At 34.0% G+C, this 19,155-nt stretch overlaps 2 protein-coding genes across 2 annotated transcripts; both read left to right on the forward strand.

The window, feature by feature from the left end:
- Nucleotides 1-965: 965 nt before the first annotated feature.
- On the forward strand, nucleotides 966-1,615 carry LOC107820611 (zinc finger protein ZAT11-like). Its single transcript, XM_016646927.2, has one exon. The coding sequence runs from the start codon at nucleotides 998-1,000 to the stop codon at nucleotides 1,529-1,531; it is 534 nt and encodes a 177-aa protein (XP_016502413.1). The 5' UTR covers nucleotides 966-997; the 3' UTR covers nucleotides 1,532-1,615.
- A 5,997-nt stretch (nucleotides 1,616-7,612) lies between these two features.
- Nucleotides 7,613-13,735, forward strand: LOC142170804 (uncharacterized). Its single transcript, XM_075233529.1, has 6 exons — nucleotides 7,613-7,728; nucleotides 8,349-8,471; nucleotides 11,394-12,737; nucleotides 12,814-12,882; nucleotides 12,982-13,180; nucleotides 13,472-13,735. Exons 2-6 carry the CDS (start codon nucleotides 8,469-8,471, stop codon nucleotides 13,540-13,542), a joined length of 1,686 nt encoding a protein of 561 aa, XP_075089630.1. The 5' UTR covers nucleotides 7,613-7,728; nucleotides 8,349-8,468; the 3' UTR covers nucleotides 13,543-13,735.
- Nucleotides 13,736-19,155: the final 5,420 nt, after the last annotated feature.

Genomic DNA, 19,155 nt, shown 5'->3' on the forward strand with positions numbered 1-19,155 from the left:
TCACTGGTTCCAGGTGCATCTGAATCTCGAAGAAACAGTGGTGATTGTGTGGTAGTTGTGCGATCTATCTGTTGCCATGATCGAGCTCTAAGTTCTGCAATTTAAGTACTCCAATCTACGCAATTACAATAATCGCTGCTCTGATACCATGTCAATTTGTTGAATCTACACTCTATGAATCAAGCTTCATAACATGCAAAATGAATCTAGGGTTGTGTATGATAAAATCTAGAAAGAGAAATGGGGAGAAGAGATGGAGAGTAGAGAGAATATTTTTAGCTTCAGTAAAAGGAAAATGATACAACTGAATTGAGGAAGGGCACTGTTCTATATAACAGAATCACGTGACCTTCACACCCCTCTAACAATGTGACCCTTAAAGTTCTTTTGTCTACACTTAGGTCCCTCAATTAGTTTCTTAACTAACCAATTCATTCTAATGCTCTTGATAATTGCTACATAAATTTTTTATTTTATGTATATTTACTATGTGTTGTCTACCCTTGACTTTTCGGTGTATAACTAATTTTTTATATTTTGACACCCTTTGATGGAAGTTGTGGTTCCGCGAACTGCAGATAGCAGTGTGCTTCTTTGAATATAATCAGCACCCACCGATGACAAATTTTTAGAATTTAGAATTAATCGGTTTAGAATAACTGTATTTTTATAATATGTATATATTATTAATATTTTACATATCTCTAAGAAATATAGTCAATAGTCTCAAGTCATAAAATTAGTCAGTCATCACTTAGATTTGTACCAAAGAAATATTAAGCAGAAAAAGTCTATTATTACGGAGATGATAATTTTTTTTTTTGAGTTCCCATTTAGTTTCGTGTTAACTACAATATGTCGTCATTACAAGAAAGGTCAACTAATCAACGTCAAACTTCCCAACTACAAAACCCTATAAATAACTAACCCCATAAAAATCCTCAATTTCATTCCTCTCATATCGTACAATAAAAAAAGTGTAACATTTCAAGAGAACATGGTGCTTATACCAACAAAGAGAGAAAGAGAAGAAGAAGAAGAGGAAAATTTCCATAGCGTAACAACAATGGCAAATTTCTTGATGTTATTCTCAAACCAATCAAATGATTATCATTTTGACAATATTATGAAGTACAACAACTCAACAACTAATCGAGTTTTCGAGTGCAAGACTTGTAATCGTAAATTTTCATCTTTTCAAGCATTAGGTGGCCATAGGGCAAGTCACAAGAAGCCAAGATTGATCAATATGAGAGAATTGAATAACATGCAATTATTTCAGTTGCCTAATATTAAACCTAAAACACATGAGTGTTCCATTTGTGGGCTTGAGTTTGGTTTAGGACAAGCTTTAGGAGGGCATATGAGAAGACATAGAGCTGTAATGAATAATGAAAAAATTCAAGATCCTTTACGTATTCCTCAAGTTGTTAAGAAATCGAAGAGAGTTTTGTGCTTGGATTTGAACTTGACGCCATTGGAAAATGATCACTTGGAGTTTAATTTGGGTGCAGATTCAGTTTTCTTCTGATCTTCTTATGGATGTTGTATTTATTTATTTGTTTGGTTGATGTAAATTGTTCCTCCTATATATATTTCTTCATTTTTGGTATAAACACCAACAACTGATAAATTTTTGGGAAAATAATACTGAATAGCAACCGAAAATGTATAAAATTTCTATATTTTTTTGTATATATATACATTCTGTATATTATATTATTATACAAATTTTATATATTTTTCCAGCTATCGAATATAATAACTTATGGCGGGGCTAAAAGTGAAAAAGCCCCTAAATTTTTATCATGTGCCAAACCACCCTAAGGTGATTTCTTGTGGAGTAATAAAGAATTGATAAGCATAGGTAACTTCTATATCTTTTCCCACTTTGCAATCTCTTGTGGTAAAAAGATTGATGATTTTGACCTTTTATAGGTCAACTCAACTTGGAATAAACCACGTGGCGATAGCTGATCCTAATAACTTAGGCCTATGTAGGACCATTATGAATGAGCCAAATTTTTTTTCATTTGGGTAAACAATTTTGGGAAACTTACACAAATATCCTAAATAAATCTTAACTTATTAATCCCTAGTCATTAATCATAGACTTATCAAAATTAGCCAACAAAAATTGAAAAACCAAATAATAGGGTTCTTTCTCTCAAAGAATCATATGCAAAAATCACCTTCCATATTTTTAAGCGTGATTAACAATACTAGATACAAGACGGAAAGGAAATTTTATGGATGAGGTAACAAATAAGGTGATGAAATACAAAATATATATACAATATTCCAAAAATCTAAACAAAAAAGGAACTTTTTCAATGGGTATAGTTGAAATTCATTGAAAATATATAGATAAGTCAATATACAAAATTTGAGGAAGATTGGAGGTGATTTGGACTGATTTTGTATCAAAATTCGTAATTAAATCGAGTTCAAAAAAGTCTTCTGCGACACATGTATCAAACATGTATCTCACACACAGGTATACATGGATATACATGTGATACACAATAGATACAAATATGATACATATGTGATACACATATCATTTTTTTCATGTTCAGTTTTTACCGAATTTTCAATTCAAACAACCTCAAAACTTCACCAAATCATCCCAAAACTGAGATTCAAACTCCTTAAGTTGTTCTCAATCTATTCTAATAACACCCACTCAAAACAAAGCCAAAATTTGATATTTTTTTGCTACAAATAGCTATTTGGCTAATATTAGTAATATTTTATCAATTGACCAATTTTTGTAATGAGCTACCTATAAATGGACATAGCTGGTAATTTCTGAACAATTTTCTCCTACTTCATGGTACATATATTTCAAAGAAGAATTAACCTAAATAGTCGCTTATTCAACTGCTTAAACTAAAAATAGACGGTATATTTTATATATATATATATATATATATATATATATATATATATATATATATATATACGGAATTTGAATTAAAAGATAATTTTGAATTTATATTTGTATAAATATAGCCATTATTAATGCAGAGTAAAGCTTGAAAATTAGAAAAAAATAAAAAAGGAACACTAGATTCAAAACTTACCCATAGCTTGATTCTACTGTAATATAGCAATTTACATCTGCATTGTATAAAAAAAGAAAGAGAGATCTTTCGGTGATTAGTAAGAAAGAGAGAAATTGAGATTGCAAATCCTTGGAAAAGGAAAAGAATCGGAAATGTAGGGGGATCATAAAGAAAGAGATTTGGGTGATTTAGTAAGTAAGAGAGAAATTAGGTTTGAAATCTTTTGGAAGAGGAAAAGAATCGGAAATGTAGGGGGTTATTGGAAATTGGTGGGGGATGGGGGGGGGGGGGTTATCGTGGATAGTAACTGATAATGGCTAAATTTAAGGGATCTTCAATTTTCTTCTTTTTTATGGTAGTAAAATTTCTCTACCCTAGAGGGGGTAGAGAGGCCAAGTCCAAATAAGCTGACCTGATTAAGCCCAATACAGGCCGCATATAATCTTACTTAGTGGGGTTTGGGGAGGGTAGCGTGTACACAGATCTTACCCCTACCATGGAGTAGAGAGGCTGTTTTCAATAGAGACTTGGCATCCTTCCCTCCAAGAACTTCCAACCTTGCTCTTGTGGAGACTCGAACTCAGGGGCGGATCTATTAAGGCCCGAGGGGGTGGTACGTCACCCGCAAGCTTCGGTAGAAATTATATGTATATATGTATTTATATGCCCGAAATCAGTTAAATAAAAGGGTTGCCACCCGGAGCAACAAAAGTCACTAAGGTGCCAGTGGTAGAAGATCACCATGTCATCTTTAAGGCGAGGGATCGAACTGGCCTTGTGACAATTTTGTGATGTTTTGGCTTTCTTGCTTCAGATAGACAACAATTTGACTACAATTACGAAAGTAACCTAAACTACATTTCACTGTTTCCTTTCTTTGTTTAATTTTAATTTGAGTTAATAAGGATTCCTTCATATTTATTAGTCGGAGTATCACGGTAGTTCATGATCGTTATTATCAATTTATATTATATTCTCTTAGAATTAATATAAATATTAGGAAAATTACCATAAAAGGTACTATAATTATGTTACATAGTTTAAATAAGAAAATTATTTATATAAGCTTATTGGAACTTAAAGTTTAGGACTTTCTACTCAAATAAAAAAAAAGATTTAATAACTATACTTTTAGTTAATCTTAAAGTTATAAATATTAAAAAAAATTGATGATAATTTTATCAATATAAAATTTATTTTAAAAGATAAAAAATTCCACCAACATTATATATATATATAATTCTTCTCCCGAGAATCTTCTCTCCATTAGAACGAAACCCCTTATTGCGTCAAACTGTCATAATTAGTACATTTTTTTTGTTTAATTAATTTGTCCGTATAAATTGAAAGACAAATAATTCGAGCAGAAGCACATAACTAATCAAACAGACTAAATATTTACTCTATTTGGACCATATAAATATACTATATTTAGACTGTATAAATAAGAACATGTATATGTTCAAAGTAATATGGCACCCGCAACATCTAAATCCTAGATCCGCCTCTGCTCGAACTCACAACCTCTTAGTTGGAAGTGGAGATTGCTTACCATCAGAGCAATAGTTGTAGACTTGTAGTTCATATTGACAGAGTAAAATATTAATCAAATTTTCGTATGCGTCATTTGCACATAATAGCTAGCACGCCTACTCTGAATGAACATTAAATCTTCATTTGATTGATCTCATATATGTTTACCGTTCAAAGAATGCTCAGTTTTCCGTTAATGTTCAAAATATAAGTGCCTCTCGTCAATTGATATTGAGTGTAAGTTGAATAGTGCTAATGCTAATTAGGTGCATTGCACATTAATCTTTGTAGTCTAATCACTAATAATGAGAGTGATATGTTTGATGAAGACTGATTAAGGCTCTATTTGCAAATAACATAAAGGCCTTTTGAAATACAGTTTACACAGGCAAAAACTTTGCTCTTATAATTTATAGACCAACATCAATTTTCTGCATAATTTGAAGTATAAGTTGAGTGAATGGGGAGAATAATGGTAATTTGTAAGGACTTTGTTGGAGAATATACCAGCTTAAACTAAATCAATCCAATTGAGTCGGTTTTTAATCGATTATTTTTTTTTTACTTTTTTTTTAATAAAAAATATGTGAAAACTATATTATCATACACATATTCTATCGACTATATTCTAGCATAATACTAACCAAAACCAATTATTCTTTAAGAAAAAATTCATCTACCAAGATATTTTAATGAAATTGAATTAAATTGTGGTGAATAATTTAAGGACTCAAATAAAAATAAGTTGTTTCAAAATAGATTCTTGGACTTATCAAAATAAAGACTATAAATCAAACTAGAAAGTAAATGCAAAGAACTAAATTGCTAAGCAAAGACTAGATAACAAACCAAACCAAAAGTGTAAAAGATTAATATGTACGGTAAAATTTATAAATTTTATATAGGAATACACATATATATGTATAATTATAATTTTTTTAAATAGGTATTTGTATTGGTTTGATTTTTTCAGTTAATTTTTTGCTTAAAACCAAAGTCATACAAAATTTTATTGGTTTTACAATTAAAAATCAAAACCAAAATGCGATTTTTTTTCTTCATCTGAATCAATTTTCGGTTTGGTTTGATTTATCGCACTCCTAACCGGCTTATATCATCCTGTTATCATAAGGTAAGAACCTTTGAAAATTGTTTTTTCAAAAGTAAATTTTGAAGAGCATTAATGGTAGGATCCAGCTTATATTTATTAGTCACTTTCTATGTACTGCTGGAATCATTTAATTAACTTTACAATCATGATAATCACGATTCTTACTACCCCATTTTACTTAATGTCCTTGTCCGTAATTTTCTCATGTCAATATGACCCACAATATTCTACTAAAAATCTAATCTCTTTTACTTTCCTCTTCATAGTTATTTATACTAAATCATTAAATCATATATATATATATATATATATATATATATATATATATTTGCATTTAAGTTCTTATAATTTGCCATGATAAATTATGATTGAGGGGGCATTGAGAGAGCAATTAGTTAAAACGGAATAATTTGTTAAAAATGTCACATCGAAATTAAAATTATACAACATCACGGAGTATTGGCTTGTACACTAATTTGTTGTGCAGATAAAACCTTGTGCCAAAAAAATAAAAGAGTAAAAAATTCAAGCTCATTTGCTATAAGTAATACACTAATGGTGTCATTTGAAGTCAATTCTTGGTGTCTCTTTAATAATAGATTGGTAATCTAGAAAAGATAATGTAACATGTTAAATTTCAAATTTTATATTAAATCGTGTGAATATATTTTTATGTTGTTGACAAGAAGCGTGATCAAGTAATTTAGGATAAAACAAGTAGTATATGATTAATTTCTTATTTACAAAATATTTGAATTTTAAATTTAGAAACACTAGAGAGGAAAATATATCAAGGTTTTAAAATTTTTACCATTTTCCTCAGATTTGTTTTACGTAATTCCTTAGCTCATCCGTTTTGTCCGAGTACTGAAGCTGTAGATAAGATGGGATTTAAGAAGAAATAATCTAATTACCCTCCTATAAATGAAAAATAATTAATTCCTGTGTAATTTATTCATTGTAACTGCTTATTTAATTATGTAATCTCCTTTAGATTTTTCTTGATAAGTTTTCATATGAAATATCAGAGTCTATCCAGCTTAGCATTGAGACATCCAGCTTAAGTGTGGACACAACATCGGCTGTTTGCACCAACCTATATTAACTCATTATAGTTAATTAATTAAATTAGATGAGAATGCATATAATTTATCATGGTTAAATGATTGAAGTCCACATGCAAGATACATGTCATGTATCTATTGGTTTGGTGTAAATACCTGATGCGGATAAGTTTTTTCCCATCAAAAGTCAATCTTGCTCCAAAATTATATAATTTAGATTAAAAAATTATATCTTATGCCTTTAAACATTATATTTTGAAAATAATAAAACTAAAAAACAGGCTTGAGCCTCGTGATGTCTTAGGATTTATGTCTCGTCTCGTCTAGCAATAACTTTTAAAATACTATATATCAATAGCTTACTATAAAAACAAAAAAAAAAACGATAATTATCATGACGTTAAGATTCGAGTAATATTGTGTATTCAAATCTTTACGTCTCATCTATAATTAATAAAACGTCTCGATTTATTCATTCACCTTCCAAAATCTAATTATGAACAACTTATCATAAGATCCGTAATGATAAACTATTAGTCATGATATCAAGCTTCGAGTAATATTGTGTGTTCAAATCTTTAATTGCTTTTTGTTATCTAATAGGTTTTTATTGTTTTTTTATCCATAGCAAGAACAAAATTTTGACGGCTAAGATCACTTTCTTCCGAAAAAGTTCCCTCCAAATTCAACAAAACAACGGCTAAGATCATCTCCCCTTGAAACGTATCGAATAATATACAAAGGCGTACTACGTTATTTATCGTAGACCGCGTGGTAGACGATCTCTCCGCACATTAGTATAAAACCCCTGAGCTTTTCCTCTCAGTCTCACTCGTCAAATTTCAGTGTTCTTTTCATTTTCTGAGAGAATTTAGGAGAAAACACTGAACTCAAAAGACTGTCCGACTGATTTCACCGGAAATTCATCCCGGAGAATTCGCCGGCGATTGAGGTGAACTGTTCGAAAAACTCAGTCATTATGCTTAATTCATTTAGTTAGGGCTTAGCTTCACGTTGATCATCGATATAAATGCATGATATATTTTTACATGTATATAATCTTATATATACCTGAATTTGTTTTTGATGGAGCTGTAAACTGATTTTTATTATTAAATTATATGAAATGTATGATATATGAAATGCTAGTGGAGGTAGAGGGTACACCCTATGGAATTAGGCAAGGTGCGCACAAGCTAATCCGGACACCTTCCGTAATAAAAAATAAAGATATAAAAAGAATTAAAAAAATTATGATGGTGGTATCGAGGCAGCTTGAGCACACCTCGACTATTGCATTGGGTATCTGCTACCTCCTACGTCCCAAATTTTCATTTTGTCAATGGTAGCGATGTGATGTTGAACATAGCACATCTACCTGAGAAGTAACAGATTATTTATTAATTTTTTATCTTCAATATTTTTGGTATTCTGCTTGATTTAATCTACCATTGTAATTTTGTGTTTTTTAATTATCAGTTTTTTCCCCCATTTTATTAGGTCTAGTGTTGAATTTATTCCCTCGTTTGTTTTCTAATTATTTTATTTTCATTCTTGGCTTTGCTTTTGAAGTTGGAATGTCGTTCTAAACGTAATGGAGAGATTGTAGCATTGGTAGAGCTGGGTAGCTGCTAGTCTGAATTGGAGTTATCTGTACGTCAAATCGGAGGACTACATTTGAAATACTTGGAAATGGTAAAGTTTTTTATTTGAATTATTTCAGCATTTATGCACATTCTGTTGCACTAGACAATTTTTAACTGTTGTAAGACTATTATTTTTATGTTTCTCGCGTTCCTGTTAAATTTGGCAGTAATTCTTTCTTGCATTTCAATCTCAAAGCATGCTACAATGTTTTTTTTTTTTTTTTTTTTTTTACATTTTGGCATAAGCTTAATCTTTTTCATGTTGAAGAATTGTTGGTTCATGCTGTATAAAATTAATTGAGTTCAGTTGTTCGAACCAAAAGGTTGCATTACTGGTATTCCGTTCTGCATTCTGAGACAGGATACATTTTGACTCCTCCTTGGCTTGTAGAGGGTACTTCATTGATCTCATCTTGTTTGTTCGATATATATTTGTTCAGTCAGCAGATGCACCTGATTAGATGCATTTATCTTCTCGCTCCCTTTCCGGTAACTATTTCTATATCCGTGATATATTTAGTGTACTAGAATTTAGTTGGTTCAATATTCAAAGCAGGTAGCTTTATTCCTCGTATCTAGCCATTTGTGTTTAGATTTTTTTCCTTTTCCCAATTAGGAATTTTATTTTTCAGAGAAAGTTTTAAGTGCTATTGCAGGCTGTTTCCATTCAGGTTTTTTGATAAGTCAGTCTAAAGCTTTTCAAATAATGCTCCAATATTCAAGATGGGAAGGGAAATTAGGAAAGATAACTAAAGGAGTGCCTTATTAGTCATGAAATGCATGCATGTTTCTCAAACGTATAGGGAAAGGAGCAAAACTAACATAATCTTGTTACCAACATCCGTAATTTTATGCCAGGGATGCATTAATGAAGACACTTGTTTTGTTAAACAAGTAATAGCCATTTACTTATCAAAAGAAAAAAAAACAAGTAATAGCCATTCTTCTGGATATAAATGCAATAATATCATGCTAATAATACAAAAATGTGTATGTCAGATTGGTATTGTATTCAAATTACCCGTAGGCGTACTTCATAGCTATATTTTTGCCCATTTACCTTAAGTGGTCTCTACAATAACTTTTTCCTGCTTTTCCTTTTTGAAAGTACTATACCTATTGTCTTCGACTTGCCAAGTAGGACGTATTGTGACTTAATAACCTATTAATATATCAGGTTGCATTCCTGATCAGATTCTTTGAACTGGTCTTTAGCTTTAATTTCCAAAAGACAGCAGCTGAGGATTACCTAGACTTTTAATGTATATAGTTTAAGGAAGAAGGGTCATAAATACCGATGTGCTATAAAAACTTGCTCAAGTTTATCCTCCATTATACTTGGGGTCTATCCAAACCCCTGCTGATAGGAAAAAGTCTCAATTAGACCCTTTCCAATTAATGATCTTCCAGTTGTTTTTATTCACTTTTTGCTGATGCATCTGCCAATGTGGACACTTATCTCCTCTATTAATTTCACCTTCCCTTTTTTCATCAATATCGTTCTGGCCAACACTTCCAGATAAGGGTTTTTCATCAATTAATTTCATCTCCCTTCTTCGTTTGAAAGTAAGGGTTTAGCGCTGAGTTTTCTTCAATATCTGAAGGACATGTGTCAGCACCTCAAATCCCGTATGCCAAGAGCTTGTCAAATGATTTGCTTAAACAAGTCTTTTTCCTTTGAGACTTAATTTAATCTCTGAAATTTACTTGTTTTTATTTCAAACAAAGATTTGAAAAAAAAATTCTTCCCAGTTTTGATCAAAATAAAATCTATTGAAAGCAATCAGAACAAAAATAGAGTTACCGTGTTGGATAATCTGAACTTTTTCAATTGGAAAAAACGATCAACTTCAAGCTCAAGCTGTTTTTGCAGCTCCCCTTTGTTTAGCATCTCTTTTATCTGCAAATCCAGCAGCAGATTCCTTTCCTTGAGCATCTTCTCCGTCTTCTCTCTATCGATTCTTAGCTTCTCAAGATTTTTACAAATGGCGCTGAGCTCCTCCGCTAAGGATGATTCGAATCGAATGTTCTGCCTGAGTGCAGATTGGCTTTTCCTTTCTCGGAGTTGAGAATTTTGGATAAAAATTCTCTTGTTTGAGTTGTCGGTTAGTGAGATCTCGATCCACATATTTCCTGTTTCGGCTTGGGATGATTATTTGGATTGGTGGTAAGTGGAGTCGCCAGAGTACTCTTTGGTTGAAGGGGTTTCCAATCATATTTTGGCGGGGGGTTATCTGATTGTTGAGATAGATAATGGAGTTGTCTAAGGCATTTTCTTTACCAAAATGGCATCTCCTGGCATACCAGATTTCACGTTGGCATGGATTTCACGTAGTAACACACTCCTTCAGACATTGAAAAATTATTTCAACCCTAAATCCTAACTTTCAAAAGAAGAAGAAAGGGAAAGGAAATTAATTGATGGAGAACTCCAACTTGGAAGAGTTGACCGGAGACCTAATTTACGAAGAAGATAAGCAGAAATTAATAAAGGGGACAGAAGTATCCACATTGACGGACACATCAGCAAAAGCGAATTAAAAAATTCAGCTGGAGGATCGTTATGCGGGAAGGAAAAATTGAGATTTTCTTCTTTTGGGGTGGGGGTGAGGGTGGGGTGGTTTGAATAGACCCAACTATAAAAGTGGTAAACATGAGCAATTTCATAAGTGCAGGCGTATTTTCGACCCTTTTCCCATCTTTTAAATAGTTACAACTGACTTTGCTAGCGACCTTTCTCTTTTAGGTAATCTATTTTCCTCCCAAACAAATATAGAAGTTAAAGAAAACAAACTCATGCATATCGATTAGGCCTTCTGCATATGACTATCATATGCTCATTATTTATCCTGAAGTTGGTCATTTCCCTTCCAAATTGCTTCGTACTCATTTCCCTTCCAGGTTGCTTTTACTATTACAACCTGAATTATTTCTTTTCCTCTCGTTGACAATTGTTATGTGATCTTCCCAGTCTTTACAGAATAAGGGCCTTTGGGTGCTAAAAGACAATGGTCCTCTAACTGATGGAGAGATGGGCGGCGAGACTTCGTTGAGGATTGAACAGAAGCGTGCTCATCAATTTTTTATGGATGCTTCTGAAGGGGAGTTATTCTCCAATAAGAAACAAGCTCTGCAGTCTGTCAGCGATAAACCAATTTCAACACCTGCAAGTCTGAACTTTTCCTTCTGGGGTAATGCATTTAATTCTCAGTCTGCCCCACTTCATTCTAGTGATCGATCACGTGCACCTGAGCCTCTAGGCACATTCAGCTTTGGCGATACAAACGTCTTCTCTTCAGGCAATGAAAATGTGACAACAGAAAGAAACCGTTTCATGAATCTTCTTCAAAATAATTCAACTGTGAGTTTATCAATGTCTTATGCTGGGGAAGATCCTGTTTATCAGAATGCTGGAACTAGAGAAGCCAGGGTCAATCTTGCAAATGAATATACAAGTGGTTATCCTTTTTCTTTGCGGAACTCTTCAAATATTGGAGAAGATAGCATAAATGCTACAGCTGTAGGACTAACATATAGTGCTGGAATTGGAAATGTCATTTCAATGGGGCACGACTTCGCAGAGGGCGAACAAACCGCCACTCCTATAGGCAATACAGTCAACAAGGTGAATGGAAATCGCATGCTAATGGGTCATCAGTACGGCAGGGGTGACTGCAGTCTGTATCTTATGGATCAATCATTTGACAAAGGAAACGGCTATTACAGAACAGCAAATCAGCCATTCATGGAAAATGGAAATTTCACACCAATACCATCTTATGGCAAGGTGCATGAGAATTTCATTTCTATGTTCCCTTCTTATAGTAAAGCTAATGAAAACTTCATGCCTGTGGGTCTGACTGGTAATGCAGAGATTGGTGTTGCCTTTAGGTGCCCAACTCCTGATAAAGTGGTAGAAGCTGTCATATCAACTGGTACTTGCAGCAAAGAAAATTCAAGCTTCATATCAATGAGTAAGGGTGAAAGAGCCACCATATCTTTTGGGGAGATTCAGCAAGAGCATGGAGGAAATAATCCTTCTGACAAGGTCATCAGCAGCTATGATATGTTGATAAGTGAATCCTCTCTTGAAGCTTCAGAATCACTGACAGAGAGAAGTACAGTGGAGCACTCTGCAGATCAAATTGAGATTGTTGCTCCAGAAACTACTGTCAGAACAGAAAACATGTCCAAGCAGAAGGCGCAGAAGACACCTAAGAGTTCCCCGAACAATTTCCCATCCAATGTTAAAAGTCTATTGTCAACTGGTATGCTTGATGGAGTGCCGGTGAAGTATGTCTCGTGGTCAAGAGAGGTACGTTTTGATTTTGAATTCTTCAGTGATGTTTAGAGGTTTTTGTTCTGAGTATCTTTTACATGCATACATGCAGAAAACTGTTCGAGGAATTATTAAAGGGACTGGTTACTTGTGTGGCTGCAATGACTGCAAGCTGTCCAAGGCAAGAACTTTTAGTGTTCTATTATATGTTTTCGGCAATTCAGCCAAGATGCTTCCTCAAAATTTCATGTCTAAGGGGGCATTAATGTTTTTTACGCAGAATCTAAATGCTTTTGAATTTGAGCGTCATGCTGCTTGCAAGACCAAACATCCTAACAATCATATTTACTTCGAGAATGGGAAGACAATTTATGCCGTGGTCCAGGAGTTAAAGAATACCCCTCAGGAAAAGCTGTTTGAAGCAATTCAAAATATCACTGGTTCTCCTATCAACCAGAAAAATTTCCAAACTTGGAAAGGTGAATACTCTGTTTCTCCATAAGTGCAAGACACATTTTTCTTTTACTTGTTTATTCCTTCTAGTTTGAGGTGGTAAAATGGATTAGTGTGTGATAAATGTATGACAAAAGTAATCACGTGTTCTAACGGGTTTGGATAAGTATGTGAAAGCTGCTCTTATTTCCCCCCATTTATAGCTAGACCCGTTTAATTAGCCGATGTGTCCTGTGTTACCTATTTCACTCATTAACCAATTTTACCACCTCTACTACTATTCTATTTTAACACTCATTTTTTCATCTTGTATACAGCTTCCTATCAAGCTGCTAGTCGTGAGCTTCAGCGTATCTATGAAAAAACTGAAGTGGCAAAACCATCTTGATTTGCAGACTCTTTTGCTCCTGGTTTTTCTTGAGGTCCACTGATGGAGCAACTGTACTCTATTTTTGAAATTCTGAACAAGTTTTGATTCTATAGATACCCCAGGCAGATGGTGATGTATTATATGGGGTTCTAATTACTGTGACGGCTAAATATGCTATATAAAATGTCAACTCTTTTTGGTCTTTAACATTCTTACTGCAGTTCCTGAATTTGTTTTATTAATTGTTTTGGCTAAATTGGGGCTGTTAGTTGTTGATAGCATGGTATGTGACAAGTTATTTTCTGTTTGAGAATAACATCTGAAAATATTCAGTGGAATGAGCTCCCAGATAATGTTGTTAGCGGTGTTTTTTACTATGTTCAAAGTGGCCAAGATGTGAGCAGGTAATAACTGGATCAGCTATCCATTAACATGGATATTTTGTGGCTGAAAAGTTGGATCGGATCTTAGAATTAGCTTAACCATTTGCACCCAAGGGTATGGCCTAGTGGTCACTGATGTTTGTGTAAATCTTGGAGATCAGAGTTCAAATTCCGATTGACAAAAAACATTAGTACTTGTGTCGGTAAAAAGTAACAGGTTCTCATTAGAACAGTTGGATATGCGCACAAGCTCACAACTACCCGGTAGAATAGTTGATAGAGCGGATTTAGACTAGCATTATGCTGGGCTACAAGTTAAGAAAGCTATAAAGCAGTAATGCGAGTAAATGCGGTATCCTTTTCGTTGGCCAAATACCTAGATAACCCCTTAAACTTGGCATCTTTTGTAAGATAGACATAAACTTACTTAGTGACTAGATAGGCACTTCAATTCGTTCCGGGTATAATTTTTAAAAACCCCTATCCATCCTGGCATATTGCATGTCGTATATTTTTTGATGAGCGCGTGATGCCTATTTTAAAGTTGAGTCAGTAAGTAAACCCCTCTTTACATAATCCACACTCAATATTTTTTTCCGAACAAGTTGCTTCAAGTGGTGACTGATGAAAAGAGTGTTTGATCCTTTTTTCCGAATCCATGGGTGTTTATTGCCGGTCTTAGTGTAACTGGTTTGTCTAAAAATATACATAGCCATATTTTTTCACCATGCACGACGTGCATTTTGTGTCATTGCTCGTCAGCTGACTTCTATTTGTCTAGATATAATCAGAGCAGGTTGTTGTAAAAGATTGATCTGCTTGCTTGAGGGTTGTTTAATGAGCATCCTTTTGTTGAGAAACACAAATGTCTCGTTCGACTATTATGTTTTGTAAATTAATCAACCTGTTATTTTGGCCAAACTTTCAAAAGTTGCTTATTTTGGAAAGTATTTTTTTGTCAGAAATATTTTTTTTAAAAGTATTTTTAAAGAAAAATTATTTGTGTTTAGCTAATCAATTTGAAAAGCGCTTTTGCCAATATTGGAGCAACAATTTGTGCTTGGCCAAGGTTCAAAAAGTACTTTTAGGGAGAAATTACTTTTTGTTTAGCTTATGAAAAAGAGTTTTTGTTACTAAACAACACTTATTTTTGTCCTAAAAGATTGGCCAAACACCTCGGCTCTAAAAAATATTATTATTTTTTTTTGAAAAAATAAGCACTTTTGGCTTCACAAAAGCTTGGCCAAACAAGCTATATAACTGTCACAACAGTAGCCATCACAACTTACCATCCTCTCCTCCACACGCTTGTTTACCGGAAAAACGGTACAGTTGAATTTGTATCGTGGTTTATATAGATACGTGATTAAATTGATCCGATAAAATAAAGTAAAGAATAGCACAAGCGAATAAAATAAGAACAATTGGAGAAAAGACAAGCCCGGAGTTTGGAATGTTCCCACCAGGATTAAGAATAAATGAAAAACCTTGACAACACTTGTATAAAGCTTCAGAGAGGGAATACTAGATTTTTGCTATTAGTCTTTCTTCCACTTACAACGGAATGTAAGTCTCTATTTATACTAGAGCTATGAGTGTAGGATCTACCAATTAATTACCAATATAAAAAAAATAATATTAAAGGGTAATAAAGCCCAATAAAAGCTAATAATGACGGGATGAATCTTGGTGTCTTTTGTAACATTTCTGCAACGGTCATATCTTGAATTAGTGCTTCTTATCCATATAAAATGTCCCACATGTGGCTTATGAAATATTTTGGTTTAATAAATATATTTTGTTAAATTAGTATATGAATAAAATTATGGGAAGTTAATTATGATTATAACTCCCCATTAACCTACTTTAATGAAAAGTGGGAATTAATCAATGGTCCCTCTCTCTGCCTATTAAAAGAAGAATAGCGTATCTTTATCACACTCTATTCTAAAAAGAACATAAAAAAAAGTAAAGAGAGAGAAGTACTTATTTTCTCAAGAACATCAACTCTGAAGAAGGCTTCCGCTCAATATTATCAAGAAAACACATTATGGATTCAGGTAAGTTTTCTTGATTGAAATTATTGTATATGTATTTTATGTGAAAATTATATAGTTGCACGGTTCTAAATAATTAATAAGATTTTATATCGATTGTTTATGCACCACAATCTAGAACATTAAAAATCCTTACTTGTGGTATCAAGAGCACAAGGTTTTGGAACAAATGATTGTCCATAAAGATTAAAGTTTTCTCCCAATTTGATGAACCCTAATTATGAAATTTAGGAATTCAAGTTTGCTGTTGATATGTATTATAGTAACTTTGATGGGAACTATGAAAGTATTAAAAATTGTTTTAGTCGTAGTACTTCTATTACATCTCGCATTTTCGTACGTTAAAATTTTATTTTCAGTTAACCGACATAGACTCGGGGATGAGATTATCTTGATGTTAACGTACTTACGCTATTTATAACAAGCGATAAATAAGTGTTATGAAGGATAAAGGGGTACACGGATTAAAGAAAATGAGTTTCGTTGAAAGTGGTCAATTTGGAATAAAATACTGGTCGAACGATAATACCCGGTAATTATGAATTAGTACCATACAGGGTACCATATGACCACAGTAGTATAATATATAAAGTATTTTAAAAATAAATAAAATTTAAGTAATTTGTGGTAATTTATTAATTATCGGGTAACAGGATATTACCCAGTTAACTAATTAGTGGATAAAAAAATAATAAATTAACCCTCCCACCAAACGTGGCAAGAAGCCACAAACCTAGAAAATGACTAAGTAGTCATAATTCTAGGTGGCTACCTTTGAATAACATCATGACTTAAAGATTAAGCCTTAGAAAGACTTGGAAAATCTTATCCATTCTGTCTTTAGCTTCAATTCATATCTTTGGCTTGAAACCAAGAACCTTGAAACAGAAAACATTTCGTCCAAATTCTTGCTAAAATTACGATTGAAATTTCAAAGAACAACCACAAATTCGTTTCAAAATTTCAAGAGATTCAAGAAGAATTTCGTTAAACATATTTCACAAAAGCAGAAGCTTCATTCCGTTCAAATAATTCCAGAAACAGGTATGTTAAGGCCCTCCCTTCTTTCTTTTGGCATGGTCCATATGATACTGAAGAAACGAGCAAACACACAGTTTCCATAAATTACTCTATTCATAGAAATAGTAGGGGTGTCTATATTCTTGATTCCCCATGAGAATTATTATTATCTTCTGTTCATGGGTCTCATAATAATACGCAGTTGGAAAAGTTTATCCGGAAGGAATATCAAGATTATTATGTATTTTTCATGCATATCACTCATTTATACATGTGCATTGACCCATGACCAGATGGCGTTATATACGCGTATATATGTAAATATATGTATATGGGATATGCGAAAAGGTTACAGTGTTATATACGCACCACCACCTGATCAACTGGTATATGTTGATGATGTTGCCCACAGTGGCCGAGACGATATGATGGGATGCCCTCAGTGGCTTGATGATATTATGTACACCCATACCTATGCATGACATGGCATTTATATGCATGTGCATGGCGTTATAAACGTTTTAGAATTTACAAAGTTATTCAGATTTAAAGATGTGTTTCTATATTCCATGTTTCATCTATATCTTTTACGTACTAATTTTCATGCCTTACATACTCAGTACATTTTTCTTACTAACGCCCTATTTCACGGGGCCTGTGTTTCATGCCCGCAGGTGCAGGTAGGCAAGCTGACGGTCCCCCTTCTTAGGATCCCTGATCAGCGAGAGTTGGCGTGCTCCATTTGATCCGGAGCTGCTTTTGATTTTGGTACGATACATATATATATATATATATATATATATATATATATATATATATATATATATATATATATATATATATATATGGATATGACGTGGCTCAGTCCTGTCTTTGTACAGTTATGTTTCTGTTAGAGGTCTGTAGACAGTATGTCTAGTATGGTTGTCTGTAGCAGCCTTGTCGGCTCGCCCACTGTATTCTGCATGTATACATACATATGCCTTGATGGCAGGTTTCCTTCACGTATGTTATTTTCGTAATACAACAGTGTTATTCAGGTTCATATATTAGATGCATGCTTAGGGGTGTTTGACAGGTAGGACTCAGGCACCCGTCGCGGCCCATCGGTTTGGGTCGTGACAAAAGTGGTATCAGAGCAGTTCTGTCCTAGGGTTGTCTACAGACCGTGTCTAATAGAATCTTGTTTATGGGTGTGTTGTGCACTACACTTATAAACAGGAGGCTACAGGACATATATGATGTTATCATCTCTTTTTATCTCAGATCGTACGATACACGAATTCATGTTCCTAACAATATGCTATATTTTCAGCGATGCCTCCAAAGAGTACAGCAGCCCAACAGGGAAAGTTCGTGGTTCATGAGACTACTAGTCGAGTGCCACGAGTTACTAGGGCTCGGGAAGAGTCTCATAGTGAGGTTCCATCTCAGACTTCACATACCCCGCCCTTTCTAGAAGAGCTCCGAGGGGTTCCAGCTCTAGCGCCCGCCCCTGTACATTCAGCACCTCAACCGGATGCACCGGGTCAGGAGATGAGAGATACTATTCAGTTATTGACCTGATTAGTAGTCGCACAGGCTCGACATTAGGAAGTAGGTATTGGTCATGTAAATAGGTCCGTGAGTGCGAGGGTTCGTGACTTTATTAATTTAGACCCTTCGATATTCATTGGAGCAAATCCAAACGAGGAGCCTCAGGTATTTATTAATAGAGTGCAAAGGACGTTATGGGTAATGAAGGCCACTATGACTGAGTCAGTTGAGCTAGCTTCTTATAGACTCCGAGATGTTGTAGTTAATTGGTATGAGTCTTTGAAATTGTCTAGAGGTGAGGATGCCTCTCTAGCGGTATGGAAGAAGTTTACAAAAGCTTTTCTTCGTCATTATCTGTCACCAGAGCTTAGACAGGCCAGAGTTGATAGGTTCTTGAACCTTCGGCAGGGTAACATGGAGTGTTCGGGAGTACATGCTTCAGTTTGCTTCGTTGGCTAGGTATGCTCCCACTATTGTATATAAGATGGAGGATCGGGTGCACCGGTTTGTGATGGGGTTAGAGCCTCACTTGCTTAACGATTGTATGTCGGTCTGACTTTAGCCAGACATGGATATTTCTCGTATTCAGGCATACGCTCAGGGTGTAGAGGAGCATAAACAGAAACAGATGGACG

This window comes from Nicotiana tabacum, chromosome 16 (genome assembly GCF_000715075.1).
Source record: "Nicotiana tabacum cultivar K326 chromosome 16, ASM71507v2, whole genome shotgun sequence".
In the NCBI taxonomy this organism is placed as follows: Eukaryota; Viridiplantae; Streptophyta; class Magnoliopsida; order Solanales; family Solanaceae; genus Nicotiana; species Nicotiana tabacum.